We start from the raw sequence: 16902 nt of genomic DNA, 5'->3' as shown, positions 1-16902 counted from the left end.
AAACAGGTTCTCAGACATACAGCCATAAAGAACTGGACTTTGACAACAATCTGAATGAATTTGCAAGCAGATTTTTTTAAAATCTCTGGGTAAGAACCCAATCTGGCCAACGCCTTGATGCTGGCCTTCTGATACTGTGAGCAAAGAACCCTGCTGGGCCTCAACTTCTGACATGAAACTGCTGCTACACGGATGTTGTTTCAGACCACTAAACTGACATGTGCTACGCAGCAACAGAAAACTACTGCAGGCCAGCTCCAGCTACTACTGTCCCAACCCTGTCCTTCACTGTACAAGTGTCCAGTTCAGAATCCCATGTTGCATCTGGTTGTCGTGTCTACGCGTTGGTTTCCTTCTGTCTGGAGAAGCTCCCACCTGTCCTTGACTTCACGTCCTTGACACTTTTGAAGATGATACCACTTACTGTGAGAACGCCCATCGTTTGGGGTTGTCTGGGTTTTTGCACGACCAGATTTGGGCCGTGCAGCTTCGGTGGGAACGCTACAGAAGCAGTGCTGTGTGCGCCTCGTGTCCGACCAGGTGGTGCGTGATCAACAGTGATGTTTACGTGGGTCACTTGCCGGTGTGTCTGCCAGCCCCCTCCACTGTAAAGCTGCTCGTTTTTCTTTGTAATTAGGCAGTATTAATAGAAATTAATAGACTCACAGACACAGAAGACACACTGGTTACCGGGAGGGAGCATGGTGGGGAAGGGAAGATTAGGAGTTTGGGATTAACAGATACACACAACTATATATAAAATAGATGAACGACAAGGGCCTGTTGTATAGCACAGGGAACTATATTCAATTTCTTGTAGTGACCTATAATGGAAAAGAAACTGAAATATATGTATGCATGTATATGTATAACTGAATCACTTTGCTGTACACCTGAAACTAACATTGTAAATCAACTACACTTCAATAAAAAATAAGAGTAAAAAAAACTAAGCAAAAAAAAAAAAAAAAGAAAAAGACTGGAACAGCCAAAGCAAACAATTATTCTGCCTCAGTGTTTATTATAAGAAATCTAGACACAAGAAAAGTTGAACGAATAGTATAACACAACCCATACCCCCGCCACCTAGACTCAGAAATTCTGTCTTTTCCATATGTTTCTTATCAATCTTCTTACCTATTTATATACTGTATTTTGATGAACCATTCTGAAGGAAGTGGTGCTTGTCAGGACACTTAACTCCTAAGGACTTCATGGCCTGCATTTGCTAAAAAGAAAAATAAGTTCCTATGAAAACATAATTCTATGATCTCACCTAAGAAAATCAGCCATGATTCTCTAATATCATCTAACATTTAGTCCATATTCCAAGTTTCCCTGTTGTCCTAAAAATAACTTCCATAGTCAATCAAGGCTCACCTATATGTTTCTTCAGTCTCTTTAATCTAGAGCAGTCACCTCCAAAGAGATTAGGCCAGTTGTCTTATAAACGGTTCTACGTTCTGGATTCCCAGAATAAAGGCTATACATTTTCTTTAGCCTTTGATCTCCACTGTAGCTGGGTGTGGATAGATGACCACATATATCCACAAATTCTACTCAATGAGATACATGTGGAAGTACTGTGTGCAACTTCTGGGAAGTCTGCTGCTGCCTGGAACATGGGTCTGATGCCTGGAGCTGTGGCAACCATTTTAGACCTGAGAATCAGGGTCACCCCAGAGGCAAAAGCTGGAAAGAGCTTCATACACCTGTTTACTTCTCCACGTCTTTTATTTGAGATAATAAAACTTTATGTGTTTAAGTCACTGTTAATTGGAGTTTTCTCTCATATTTAGCCAGATTTAATCCTAGCTAATAAAGAAGCCAGACTGAAGCCTACTGTAACCTTGTGTTTGCCTGGAAGATACATTATCTGCTTTCTACTTGGCTAAGACCGATTTCAAGCTTTCTCTTTCTTCCAGGTGCAGATCTCTGACACCAGCCCACTGTGAGAATGTGCTCAGACTATCATGTTACCTGATCTCTAGTATGGAATGAAGCTTGGCAGCCAGGGAAATTTTTTTTAAGAAATTTGTGGTTATAAATGTGGGAAATGAAGTTAGTGTGGCTTGTCACGTATCAGAGGACACTGGGGGACAGGGCCAAGAGGTGTGTGTGCAGGGCCGGGGTGGGAATGACCTCGGATTGGCACACAGCGGTGTTTGTGAAATATCTGGGCAGCAACACAGGGGCTAGGCTCCAAAGGACAGGGCCTTTCAGAGAGGAAATGCAATTTACATGCAAACTTCTTGCATTCTTGCCAGCTAGTCAGAGATTTCCTGGGTGTTGAAAATTCCGCTTGGTGAGTAGGAGTTACAGCCTGTGAAAGCAATCTGCCCGTGCCACCTGCTGCCCCTTTAATCACCAGGGTCGATTTGGAGGGTCAGAACATTTCCTGGGTCAGCACGACCCCCTTCCAGCCCAGGCACGCACCAGACATAAGCATGTGCTATTTCAGCTCTTCGTTATTGAGAAGCTGGCTCACCTTTTGAGCTTCGACCATTCTCTTAGATTTTGAATTTGTAGGGTTACTGGATCTAGTGACATCTTCCTACCTTAACAGACCGGAAGGTGTGAAATCTATGTCTTAGATCCTAAAAAATTCACCCTGGTCAGGTCAGAATCTCAACTATAGTTGAGACTCTAACCATTAAAAAACAAACACACAGACATACAAATATGTTTATATGCACACATACACATACGTATATCTATAGTTAACCTATATTTATTTGTTCTTTCACTCACGCATTCTTCCAAGAATCATTCATTGAGATCCTACTTTTTGCAGGGCCTGTGCTATGTGTTAGGGATGAAGGTAACAGAATTTCCCACCATCTTCCAAATCTTAGAAGACACAAATACCCTTGAACAACAGGGGGCTTGGGGCGCTGACCTCTGTGAAGTCAAAAATCCATGTATAACTTTATAGAACCCAGATTCAACCAACCACGGATCATGCAGTACTGTAGTATGTATTTACTGAAAGAATCCATGTATAAGTGGCCTCACGCGGTTCAAACCCTTGTTCAAGGGTCAACTGCACAAACACAACTGCCCAGAATCCACTGGGTCACATTTGACAACAGAGGAAGGAGCCCAGTGCTTCCCTAGCAGAGAGGAGGGCCACTTGGGGGCTCAGCAAGTTACAGCTACACTGATTTCTCTGTGGCCAGGAATAACGCCATACTAATTTCTGGAGCTGTAATTACGCAAACCCATGATTTCTTGCACCGACTCAAAAGAGGAGCCCCATTTTAATATTATTCCTTCTAGAGAGATCTGTCAAGGGACTGGGGTGGATGGCTCAGCTCCCAGAAACTGGCTGACACCCAGGGGTGACTGCTTCCAAATGCTTGCCAGGCAGTTTCCTTGACCTATTTCCTAGCACGTTTTGCAGACAAGGTCCATCCATGCAAGAATCTTCCTGCTTCCCTGCTGCAGTGCCCCCAGGGCCTGGACAGTGGCCGTGCTCAGGAAAAGCTGCCCGATTCTTCACAGCATCAGGGTTCTCCAGCTCTGGGGGCCAGCGCTTCAGGGTCTTTCTTGCCCTCTGTGCTAGGCATCACTGATTGGGTCCTGGTTTTAGTGGTACACTCGGTTCTTAATGGGTTTTGATAGCCACTTAGAACTGATACCCTTATCCTGACTAGTGTGTTTAGCTAGGAGTTTGTTATCCCTTCCAGGTAAGTTACACCTTAATTCAGTAAAGGATTTGTCTATAGCTGACCGTTAAAAGTGACTCTAATTGTGAAAACTCAAGGCTGATTATGAGGAGGACTTGAAAATCCTGTTAAGATCGTCATGTAGGAGAGGTAGTACCTTAGGGTGGTCAAGGGCTCCACCTCAGTTTGAGTCCTGTCTCCTCTCCTTACTAGCTGTGTTACCTTGGGCAAGTTCCTTATCCTCTCTGTGCCCAGTTGTAAAAATGGGGTTATTAGGTAAGAAGGATCTACTGCTTAGGGGGTGTTGAAGAACTGAATGAAAGACACACAGAAAGCACAGGGCCTGGCACACAGGAAGGACTCTGACAGTGTCAGCTGTTATTATTATGAGGTGGCTGCCAACTCTCCTAAGGTACTTAGTGCTGGTTCTGCCCACAGCTCTCATGCCTCTGAGGGCTCAATCCTTAGTACAGATAGAAGCTGATGTGACAGGCAGCATTTAATTATGTTGTAGTACTCATTTCTCCCCTACTCTGAACTCGTTGAGGGCAGAGGCTCTGTTTACCACCTGTTCGGTTCAGCAAACTGAACTGTGTGTATGTGTGTGTGTGTGTGTGTGCGCCAGGCACTGCTGGCTGTAGGTGATTAAGGTGAGAAATATGCCAACGTGGCCCCTACCTTGTTTCCTGGCACCTAGAAGACCTTGCTTTCTGTCCCATAAATGCAGTTGAAGAAACTGAAGAAAGTTTATACGAATTCCTCTGAATATAGATTCACGTTTTAAAACTTATCCTAAGATTCTTGCACCTTTGACCTCTGACCAATTTCATACTGGGTAAGGCAGATTATAGTTGACGTTTTGACAGACTGTGGGTTTACCATCTCTGGCTGGCTGGTCTGAGGATAATATTTGATTTAGAAGTGCGAAACTTGGAAGTACCTCACTTATAAAGTGTTAGGGTTGATGTTACTTTAAGAGAAGCTTTTTAGAAAGCTTAAAAGTATCTATATGTATGTCTGCCAGTGGCGCAGTTTTCGAGAAGAGTTGTTGGCACTAAGCACCACTGGGAACCAACATCCATGTTCTAGGCACAGCAGGATCTCTCTGTCCCTGCCCCTGAGGAAATGGGAAATAACTTAGAAAAAGGCATAACTGTGGGAACGCTTTGTTTAATTTTCTTATCAAGACAAACTGAAATTTTGAACAACATGTGCTATTCTGAATTCAACACTCAACTAGTCATTCTGTTCTAAGGTCACAGACACTCCTGGGAAAATCCAATGGTTCTCATTCCATGGCTGCCCGTGTACTTGAGACCACAGAGTTTCATCAATGCTAAGATGCTGATTATTGTTCCATTGTAACATTTCTGAATGCGTCTTAGACTGATGATATCTTAAGCATTTTGTCAGAGTTTAATTGGTTAAATTTTCTCTTTCTTACAATTCACAACATATTTTAAATTGGATGAAATATGACAGTGGTTCCCAAACTTTGCTACATTTGGATTTACAGGGCTATCTTGAAAAACATACCAATGCCTGGCACTCACCCCCATGAATCCTGATGTAATAGGGATGGAGAACAACCTGGGCATCAGGAGTTTCCAAAGCTCCCCTGGAGATTCTAAAGCACAGCAAAGTGTGGGAGATGTTGAAATGTAGTATTTCTGCTTTATTTGAGCTTTTCTTCAACTCCTAGATTTCATGGAAAGCATCTTTACAGATTCTGCTTATATTCTGCACACTCCTCTGTCTCAATTAATGATATCTTTCCCACTCCAACTACTAAGTAGGATATGAAAACAAATATATGTATGTAAATGTATGACTGAAACATTATGCTGTACACCAGAAATCGACACATTGTAACTGACTATATTTCAAGTAAAAAAAAAATCTGCTGTCTTCTTAAGAACACATGAACACACGGAACACTTCTCCAAATAGGCCATAAAGCAAGTCTCAATAAATTTCAAATAATCAAAATCATATGGAGTATGTTCTCTGACTACTGTGGAATTAAACTATAAATGGAACAATGGAAAAATAATTTTAAAATCTCCAAATGTTTGTAAGTTAAATAACATACTTTCAAATAATCATGGAACAAACAAGACATAAAATGGAAATTAGAAAGTATTCTAAAATGATAAAAATTGTAATATATTAAAACTTATGGGGCATAGATAAAGTAGCATGAAGAGGAAACATATAGTTTTAAATGTATGCATTAGAAATTAAAAGTTAAAAATATAAAATTTTCAACTTTAAGAAGCTCAAAAAATAAAATTAAAAAGTTAAAATAAGAGAAAAAAAAAGAACGAATAAAGGTAAGAGTGGGAATCACTGAAATAGAGAAAAACAACTAAAGCAAAAGTTTGAATTCTGAAAAGATTAATAAAATTGATAAATCCCTAACAAGATTTTTCAAGAAAGAGACTAACACATATATGGTCACCTAACTTCTAACAGATACCACTGCAATTTAGGGGCAAAGGATGCTCATTTTAGAAAATGATACTGGAGCAACTGCCTATCTATATGGAAAAAATGAACTTTTATCTTACATCATACATGAACATTAATTCCACAGGGATTGTAGAGCCAATGTGAAGGGTAAAACAATAGTCTTCTAGAATCAAATTTAAGAGAATGTTGTCATGACCTTGTAGGCAAAGATTTCTCAGTCAGGACACAAAAAACACTAACCATAAAATTAAAATTTTTAAAAATTAGTACTTCTTATATTTCGGAACTTCTGTACTTCTGTTCATTGAAATACACAATTAAGAGAGTGAAGAGACAAGCCTTAGACTGGGAGAAGATGTTGACAATACCTTTATCTAACAGAAGACTAGTATTCAAAATATCTTAAAAAAATAAAACAACAACTCCTAACAGGTTGGCAAGGAAGAGACTCGTCATAGAGAGGACGCCTAAATGGACCAATAAGAACACAAAAGTGCTCTACATATCATTTGACATCTGGGAAATGCAAATTAAACCCAGTAATATATTTTACTGCATATGTCACAGAATGCTAAAAATTAAAATGTATTGGCAAGGATGTGGATCGACTGGAACTTTGCTATATTGCTGTTGGGAGTGTATATTGGAGAACTGCTTGGCAGTTAATCTATCAAAGCTAAATATTCGCCTATCTTTGAATCAACAAAGCATTTATTTAAGAGAAAGGAGCGCATGCATCCACCAAAACACATGTGCAAGAATGTTCACAGCAGCTGTATTTTCATAATAGCCCCAAATTCCAACATCCATAAACAGGAGAAGGGATAATCAATCGTGGTTTATTCATACAAAGGGATACTTCTCAGCAATAAAAAAGTAAACTAATATGACAACATGGATGATTCTCACAGACCTAATGATGGGCAGAAGAAGCCAGAGACAAAGAATGATGACTATTTGATTCTATTTATGTAAAATTCAAGAACAGGCAGATATATCCTATCAATATAGAGTAGTCAGAACAGTGGTTAGTTTTTTGGGGTGGGGCTGACTGGAAGGAACCCAAAGGAATCTTCGGGGGTGCTGGAAATCATCTGTATCTTGATCTGAGTGTTGATTACACAGGTTTTATACACATACAAAGATTCATCAAGCTGAACACTTAAGATTTGATGTTTTTAGTGAATGATGCTAGAATCAATCAATTGTATATACATATAGAATAAAATGAGTCTGGCCTCCTACCTCAATTCCCTTTGTTTGTATATTTATAACAGACAAATTAGAATCACCTTACATTCGCAACAATGAGGGGAGGTTTAAAATACATGTGATATACATCCTTAAGTTAGAAATATAATATGGCATTAAAATGTTTTAAAGAGATTTGCTGCAAGATGGAAAACGCCTGTAACATTAGGTGGAAGAGGCAGATCGTGCAAAAATTCTGTATAAAGAATGATCAAAACTATGTAAAAATGTGTACAGAAAAAAGCCTGGAAGGAAGTAACACTAAATTGTTAATAGTGGTTATTGGTTGTCTTGGGGTGGGGAAATAATGGGAGAACTTTTTCTTATTTTTCTGTAGCTTGTAAAATTTCAAGACCTCCATAATGGCAGAACAACCTTTTAAAAATAATTTTTTCTTTACGAAGTCAAAACCCTGCCTTTTGAGCGCCTCCACTAATCGCTGTCCTGTTTTACTAATCTTTTAAGCTTTTCTGCTTTCTGTTATCCCTAGAAAATGTATTCACTGTTTCCTGTGGCTGGTTACACTGAGGCTTCTCGCTTTCCACCTCCTCATCTTGATCCACCCCGATTCCCAATTAAGAGAGAAGGCCGTTGGGCTGGGTACTTTATTGTCAAGCTAATGAAGGATGCCCAGGGCAGGGAGGCTGTAAATTTATCTTGCTGCCCACGAGCAAGGAGTGGTGTAATAAGAGTTCAGGTTTTGTTCGTAAGAGGAATGCAAATTTTGTACACCTGGTAGGTAAGCATTCATTCTACAGTGGTGGTGAGAAATGTTTCATTTTAGATCACTTAGGAGGGGTAGCTGCAGCCTAAAGAGAAAGACTCCCCCTCCATTTCATGGGACCATGGAGCTGCATGGTTGCACTGCATCGTGCATACAGGGCTGGGAGAGGTTATTTTAAATGCAGATTCACAGACCCAGCTCAGACCTATTGAATCAAATCTCTGGGAGGAGAGGCCTGGGCTTTGCTTCTTAGGAAGTCTGTCGGGTGATTTCCCCCTCCTTCATATTTTAAAATGTTATTTGATACCTACAAATATTATAAGTGAAATATATATATATATATGCATGTATGTATATCTTATAAAAAATACAGCACAATAAAGTACTTTCACCTATCACTGAGCTCAAAAGTTGGATCATCAACAGTAATTTATTTTTATTTATACTTACCTGTGTGTTTCACTCTCACACCTTCCTTCTGCCTCCCTATGAGAAGTAATATTTTACCTTTTGTGTTTTCCATTTTATTAAAATTTTTTAAAATAAAAGTTTTTGTCTTGGCATCTATGCCTATACAATATGTTTAGTTTTGCTTGTTTATAAAAAAATATTTTGGCACAGAAAAAGAAGTTCATCTACTTTTTTTTTCTGGTAAAATTTCTGATTTTAACAATCCTACAGTTCAGTGGCATTAATTACATTTGCAATGTTGTACAACCACTGCCACTGTTTCCAAAACTTTTTCATCACCCCAAACAGAAATTCTGTACCCATTAAGCAATAACTCCCCTCTCCTTCCCCAGGGGCCCCTGGTAGCCTCTAATCTACTTTCTGTCCCTATGAATTTGCCTTTTCTAGACATTTCATACAAGGAATCACATAATATTTTTCTTTTTGTTTCCGGTTTCTTTCACTTAGCATAATGTTTTCAAAGTTTTACTCATGTTGTAGCCTGTATCAGAACTTCTATTATCCATTCATTTATTGAAGGACATTTCGGTTCCCACCTTTTGGCTATTGTGAATGCTGCTGCAATGAACATTGGTGTACAATAATCTGTTTGAGTCCCTTTTCAATAATTTTGGGTATATACCTAGAATTAGACTTGCTGGGTCACATGGCAATTCTAGTTTAGCTTTTTGAGGAACCATTATACTGTTTTCCAGATACTGTATCATTTTATGTTCCTACTGGCAGTGTAGAGGAGTTCCAATGTCTCCACACCCTTGTCAAGACTTATTATATTGTTTAAAAAAATTTCTTTTTTCTTTTTGGATGTGGGGGAGTAATTAGGTTTATATAATTTTTTATTTTTTTTATGGGGGTACTAGGACCTCCTGCATGCTCAGTACGTGCTCCACCACTGAGCTATACTCTCCCCGTTTTCTTCTTTTAACTGTAGCCATATTTACAGGTGTGAGGTGGTGTCTTGTGGTTTTGACTTGCATTTCTCTAACGACATTTTCCAGCAATGCTGAGCATCTTTTCATGTATTTATTGACCATTTGTATATCTTCTTTGGAAAAATGTTTATTCAAATCATCTGCTTATGCTTTAATTGCATTGTTTTTTGGGGGTTGCCATAGGAGTTCTTTATACATACTAGATATTAGATTCTTATCGGATATATGATTTGTAAATATATTTTCCCATTCATAGATTCTTTTCACTTTCTTGATATTGTCCTTTGATGCACAAGTTTTTAATTTTGATGAAACCCAATTTATCTATTTTTCCTTTTGTTGCTTGTGATTTTGGTGTCATATCTTAAAATCCATTGCAAAGTTTACTTGTTTGTGAGCTCTGTAAAAATGGTATCATTCTGAATGTTAATTCCCTGAAACTTGAAGTTCTCTTTCAACATTTTATTTATAAAATTATCCATGTTTCTTTATAGTTCATTCATTCTCATGGCTATATGATGTCCTGCTATAGAGACACCACACATTATTCAGCCATTCTCCTAGTGGTAGACATCTGGGCTGCTTCTGGTCATTCTGCTGGTGCATCAGTGCCACCATGAATATGCCAAAGGGATTCTTCTGTACGCTTTAATTTAAGGACCACTGGCCTTTTTTTGAATGAATTGCTATTACATTTCAGTTGAACAGTTCTTGGGATATACAGCTGCAGACAGCTGAGTGAAGCGTATCTATTTTTCTCACCTGCCTATTTGGACTGATTCCTGGACTCTAAAACCATGCCAACCACTGCCATTAAGTGTGGTCTGTGTTTATAGTGTAGCTTTAACCACTTCGTATGATTTCTTGAAAAAAGCGGTCAGGTATTTTACTGATTTCAGGTTGCAGTGCTTTGCAGCAACAGGGAGATCGCAACTGATGGTGGAGAAAACGACTGTGAAAAGGAAATACTTACTTTAGAGCCCCATCTCAGCCACGTTGCAGGAGTGTCACTGAGGGATTTGAAATAATCCAAAGGGCTTATTTTTTTCGAAGGGAAAACCCTCCAGAACAAAGAGGCAAAGATTGACGGCTCCTCCCCCAATCCTGCAGAGTGGCTGATTTCGGGAAATCCTCTGGCAGCTACACGGGGTCACGATGTGGCCAGATTTCTTTGGCTCAAGCATGAGAAACACTAGGGGAAACTCGTGTGTGAAGCAAGACCTTGATTCTTAACAGGGTTGTTTGTGGCTTTGTTACTGGAAAAGGCAAGTGATCTTAACAAGGCCAAAGTGTGTAGACACAAGAATTACAAAATCGAGCAGGGGGTGGAGTGAGATATTGGAGGCATAAAAGCACCAGCTGGCGCCCCCACATCACTGCTCTTCCAGAGGCAGACAAGCTGAAGATGAGGTGAGTCCACAGCTCTGCCCCATCCCCTCTTTTCTCTGGATTATTTCATCCTTCTTTGCACGTATCTTTTACCTACATGAAAGCCCGGGTACCAGAGAGGCCTACAGGAGAGATGCAAAAAAAGTAACAAAGAAATAAGGCAGATGGACTAAATTATAGTGAATAAAGGGTCTGCTGTGTTGAATCCTCTGCTTTTCTGCGTCCATAAAAGGCAATGCTTTCAAATGGTGCTGTGCTCTTTCCCATGAGACATGACATTCTCTAAGAAGTATCTTTTTTCCTTGAGGTTATAAAGTTTTATTTTTGCAGGGGATGCTAGCAGCTCCCATGGGAGGGTTCCTGACATTTTAAATATGTTTATGAGCAGATTTTTTCTTTAAAACATTTTTAATAAGAAAGACCAATAGTGACAAATTTGAGTGACACAATGAAGGCACTCAGATTTTATCAAAATCAACTTTTTTTTTTGGAATGTTGAAATAACAAGACTAGAAACGTAACATAACCAAGCAACCTCTGAACAGCTGGCATCTTTCAGCGAGATGGTTAACTGGTAAGTGCAGCCTGTGCGTTGGTGCCCGTGTCCACAATCTAGCTTCCAGGGAGACAGTTATCTTCTAGGAAACCCTCTGCATTCCCTGAAGGCAAATTATTGTAACACAATAGGAACAACCATAAAAGTGTTTTAAAGGATATATTAAAAACAAAAACCTTTTATTATGCAAAATTTCAAAAAGGAGAGAGAACAGTGTTAAAAATCCCCACGTTCCCACCTTTGAGTTATCCGCATTTTACGAGTAGTGTCCTTGCAGCCTAGCACCTGCAGGGTGCCCGAGGGGAGTTTCTCTTTGCTGGAGAGCTCATATATTATTAACAATTTAATGTTTCTGTAATGCTGTTCAGAAACTAGCAATCCCGATGTGCCTTCCCGCCTTGGCTGTTCCTCTCTGAAGCTTCTGTAGAATTCCCCGCAGCACAGAGCCTGCTGGAACCTGGGCAACTGGGAAGCTGCTTAAGTGTGCACAAGGGTGGGTGAGGGGTTCCTTGGTCCTAGTACTTCCATATATATATTTTTTCTTTTCTGGCTTCCTAATGCGAGGGGTGTACGCATGAGTGCGTGCAGGCGTGTGCATGCAGTGAAGCGGGGAGACGAGCTGTGCACTACTTCCTGTTTTCTCTGCAGTTCCCTGGGAGCTGTCATTGCCCTCCTGCTCTGCGGACAGCTCTTCGCAGTGGAAAACGGCAATGAGACTGCAGATGCCACAGGTGGGTATTGGGGTTTGGGCAGGAGCCGTAAGTCCTATCACTGCTATATCCATCTGGACCCCATCAGATTTGCGCCTTCTCCTTGGGAAGATCCAATTGCTCCTTCTCGTCCTCATACCTGGTCTTTCAGTACCATGAAGAACACTGGGGAGCCAGCCAGAAATAAGGGGAGAGCGCCCTCCCCTGGGCTTCCATTTGGGGTGAAGGGAGGTTGATGTGCAAAGCAGCTTCTTCTTGTCTGACTTTTCAGGTCTCTAGGGGAAGTTTCCAAATTCAAACCTCTTCCTCCTGCTTCCATTTGCAGGTGACCACTGCCCAAAGGCTCCTGAGATTGCAAATGGCTACGTGGAGCACTTAATTCGCTATGGGTGTAAGACCTACTATAAACTGCGCTCTGAAGGAGATGGTAAGACCTGGATAAATGACCACATGCCCTCCCTCGCCTCACCATTTCCATGATGAATGGAGCCAGGGTGACTGACTAGAAAGTTCATGTGTTCTTTTCGGAGCCAGGAGATTTAAGGGTTTTGTCACTGGTAGCTGGGGCCTTTTGGGCAAATTAACTTTTCTCAGTCACAGGTTTTCTCCTTTGTTAAAGGGAGGTGATGCCATGTAGCCTACCCATCTCAGGGTGAGAACTGTATTGACAAAAGGAGACGAGGTAAAGGAACAAATGGCATGATGCTAATGACGACAGTAGCCCTTGCCTAGTGAGCACTGGGTTCTTGGCACTGTTTCAGGTGCTTCACACTTATTCACTCACTTGGTCCTCACAACACCCCTCTGAAGAGATACTATTATTACACTCATTTTGCTGCTGATAAAACTAAGGCACAGAGTGGCTGAGTGACTTGACCAAGTTCAGGTAGCCTGTAAGAGGGAGAGTCACAATTTGAACCCTGATTCTGACCCTGTACTGCCTCACCACGGTTGCCTTGGTCACCATGACCACGCCTCCATCCTGCGGGGCTTCGCTGGCAGCCCCAGCACAGAGCTCCTCCCTCCCTCCTCTTCTTCGGCACCCTCCTCCTCCTGCTTCTCTGATTCTGCTCTTTAAACACCTCCTCTTCCTGTGCTAGGTCCAGATACAATTTCCCTTTTGGCTCATTTTGTTCCTTTTGTTTCAGGAGTGTACGTCTTAAACAGTCAGAAGCAGTGGACAAATAAAAACGTTGGGGAGAAACTCCCTGAATGCGAAGCAGGTAGGAAGCCAGGGGCCCTGGGAAGCTGACTGAGGGTGGTGTCGAGAGCTTAGTGCGGGCAGGCATCTTGATCGAAATGACCTAGAGGCACATCCTCCCTGTGTGGTTTCCTCTGGGCACAAGAGCTGACGCAAGGGACCAGGGAGAACTACAGACAGCTGGGCAGCTTAGGTGGTGACTCACCACAAAGTTCACCAAGGGTCTTGTTCATTTGGGCCTGCAGGGCACTGACTGAAACCACTGTCTACAGTGCCCTCAAAGGGTCAGGAGACTCTCCATGTACAGACAGTCCAGCTAGAGAGCCTGGGACAAGGAGAAAGCAAGCTCCAGGAAGAACAAGTTAAGGGAGGGCACAACACCTTAATCTGTGGGAGGATGACACAGCAGGGGAGGAGACAGGCCAGGGCTCTGCTGCTGGCTACCGGGAGGGGCTGCTGCTCTCTCCTTTCCTCTTCTGCTAGTCGGGATGCAGAACTGCTAACCTGCCTGGTATTAGCTGCATTATCTACAAAAGCTGAGTTCCAGCCAACGCTGCTTCAAATCACTCTTTATTCAGAGAGAATGAATTACAGCCCCTTGCCCTCACAAGAAATTTCAGGGAATTGTGCACATTTCTTTGTTGTGATAAATTGCTTAAATATACATACAGTTCAATAGCTAGGGTGTGAAAATTTGTGTTACTTGTTTCTCTTGTGAGTCAGAAAAGCTGGAAATAGAACTCTTAGTGATGTAAACATTAAGAAGAAAAAGAATCTTTTTCAACTGTAAACACTGGGAACAAGAGAAACAGATGGTAAGGGCAAAGCATGTAGCTATTTCTACTTCTGAAGAAATGAACAATGATAGTTTAGACAGCAGCAAGAGTCAATGTTTACATTCCTCTTTCCCAAATTGGGAGACTCTCACATTCTGCTCCTAATTTTCTTGCTCTCCTCGACAGTATGTGGAAAGCCCAAACATCCAGTGAATCAGGTGCAGCGGATCATGGGTGGCTTGCTAGATGCCAAAGGCAGCTTTCCATGGCAGGCCAAGATGGTCTCCCACCATAATCTCATCTCGGGGGCCACGCTGATCAATGAGCAATGGCTGCTGACCACGGCTAAAAATCTCTTCCTGGGTCACAAAAATCATACAAAAGCAAAAGACATTGCTCCAACTCTAAGACTCTATGTGGGGAAAAAACAGCAAGTGGAGGTCGAGAAGGTGGTTCTCCACCCTAACTACTCCAACATAGACATTGGGCTCATCAAACTCAGAGAGAAGGTGCCCATTGATGAGAAAGTAATGCCCATTTGCCTACCTTCGAAAGATTATGCCCAAGTAGGCCGTATAGGTTACGTGTCTGGCTGGGGGCGAAATGCCAACTTCAATTTTACTGAGCATCTGAAGTATGTCATGCTGCCCGTGGCTGAGCAAGACAAATGTGTAAAGCACTATGAAGGCAGCACAGTGCCCGAAAAGAAGACAAAAATTAGCCCTGTAGGAGTGCAGCCCATACTGAACCAGCACACCTTCTGTGCTGGCCTGTCCAAGTATCAGGAAGACACCTGCTACGGCGATGCCGGCAGCGCCTTTGCAGTTCACGATGAGGCTGAAGACACCTGGTATGCGGCCGGGATCCTGAGCTTTGACAAGAGCTGCGCTGTGGCCGAGTACAGTGTGTATGTGAAGGTGCCCGCCATTCTGGACTGGGTTCAGACAACCATAGCTGACAACTAACGCAGGGCAGGCTGGAAGGACAAGGGAAAACTGGACAGCAGTGGAAGGGACGAAACGTGGTGTGTGGCTGATGGTTTGCAGCCCTGCACTGCTGGGTCAATCAATAAAGAGCTGCCTTTGACTCATTTGTGCTATTTTTAGCCTTTTAAAATTCTCTCATTTATGGTACAGCAGCAGCCAAATGGTCTAGAGTCTACTGGGAGTGCGGCAGAAGACGCCCCAAGTGGTCTGGAAACCCCTAAGGTGATACAGATCGTCCCACTGTGGGGCTTGTGCTCATTGAGTGAGTGCTAATGAACGGCTGGCCTCAGACAGGTCATCAGTAGAGACTCAGAGAAGTCAAGTGGTTTGCTTAAGGTTACACAGCTATCAAACAGTGAAGCTGCACCTTGAACCCAGGTGTGTCTAAATACTAATCCTGAGCTCTTTTCACTGCATCCTTTTGCTTCTTCAGAGTGAAGCAGGATGAGTGCAGACTGGTGAGGAAGATGCAAGCTCAAAGTGGGATGAAAGCAAGTATTTTGACACAGACAGTACTTGGCTGTTTGTGCTCTAACAGACCAGCGCTTCAGAAAACAAGGTTAGATGGTGGAAGGGCAGGATCTCTGGACTTGCTGGGTCCAAATCATAGCTTGTTGATAAATTTGCCAGGTTCCTTAAGCTCCCTGCCCATTAGGTCCCTGGTCTCTTCTATGGGGGGCTTAACTCAGACGATCTCTAAGGTCTCCAGCAGTAACAACATTCTGGGACTGGGCAAAGTTCGAAGTCTCTTCCTCAGATTTTCTAACTTAAAAAAACCCTACCCTTTACAAGGAGTCAAATGCAAGCTGTCTGAGTCTTCTATTTCACAAAGATAAGGGTTTTGTTATTAAGGGTTTCCCAGAAAAAAGGCTCTAGGATGCAGAACATGAAGCTCTTCTTTTAGCTGAAGAAGAAAAGTTTTAACTGGCTATGAGCCCTTACTCAGCGCACTAACCCCCCCCCCCCCCCCGCCATACGCCGTCCTGTCACACCAAAATACGGCCTCTCTTCTCATGGCTTAAAATGCTACATGGTGTCACTATTCTCTCTCCAGGGCTCTGCCTAACGCTGTGATGCTCAGATGCACTCTTCAGATCCATCAATAACTTTCAACAGGTTAGAGCTAGTAGGCCAATGAAGGACTCAGACCTATATTCTACAACTTGTGAAACGGGTAATAGCCAGAAACTGAAAAGTAACAGAATACAAAATAATGCCTCTCAGAATACAGTTATACCTATTTCTTCTGGTAGTATCTTCAGCACTAAGTTTTCTTGGAAAACAAACCACCTCAATTTTCTTGATCAATAATCAGATTGTATTAAGTGGCTTCTGCTCACCACACAGGAGGAAAATAGTAAGAGAAAACCTTAGACATGATCTCGATTCACTCATCTCCTCTGCCTTCTTCCGCAGCAGCGCCTCCTGCTGCCCAGCTTCCCCCTTGGGTTTCAGTGACACTCCACTCTGCGTCTGCAGCTCTCTCAACACTTGTGTGGTCTCCAGCCCTTGGGCCTTCCTCCCCAGCGCCCTCTCCCGAAAACACCCTCCCCTGTCCAGGAGTCCTTTTTATGTGGCATCTGGCATAGGGCAGGGCACACAGTATGCACTTAATAAATATCTGTGGAATGGAGAGCAACTAAGATGGGAACAACATCATAAACCAGGACTTTAGAAAAACATTCCGAAAGCCCTCAGGAGGACAGATTTGAGAATCTAATGCACGCAAGCTCTGAGTTTTTGCTGTTATCTGAACACTTCGCACA

The 16902-nt window shown here is 42.2% G+C and overlaps 1 protein-coding gene across 1 annotated transcript; it reads left to right on the top strand.

Moving 5' to 3' along the window:
• Positions 1–11455: 11455 nt before the first annotated feature.
• Positions 11456–15240, top strand: LOC102528731 (haptoglobin). Its single transcript, XM_031680771.2, has 5 exons — positions 11456–11481; positions 12112–12194; positions 12499–12600; positions 13322–13396; positions 14337–15240. The coding sequence occupies exons 1-5, from the start codon at positions 11471–11473 to the stop codon at positions 15113–15115; spliced, it is 1050 nt and encodes a 349-aa protein (XP_031536631.2). The 5' UTR covers positions 11456–11470; the 3' UTR covers positions 15116–15240.
• The last annotated feature ends 1662 nt before the right edge of the window (positions 15241–16902 follow it).

This window comes from Vicugna pacos, chromosome 9, assembly GCF_048564905.1.
Source record: "Vicugna pacos chromosome 9, VicPac4, whole genome shotgun sequence".
Classification (NCBI taxonomy): Eukaryota; Metazoa; Chordata; class Mammalia; order Artiodactyla; family Camelidae; genus Vicugna; species Vicugna pacos.
This window is presented reverse-complemented; position numbering and strand designations above follow the sequence as displayed.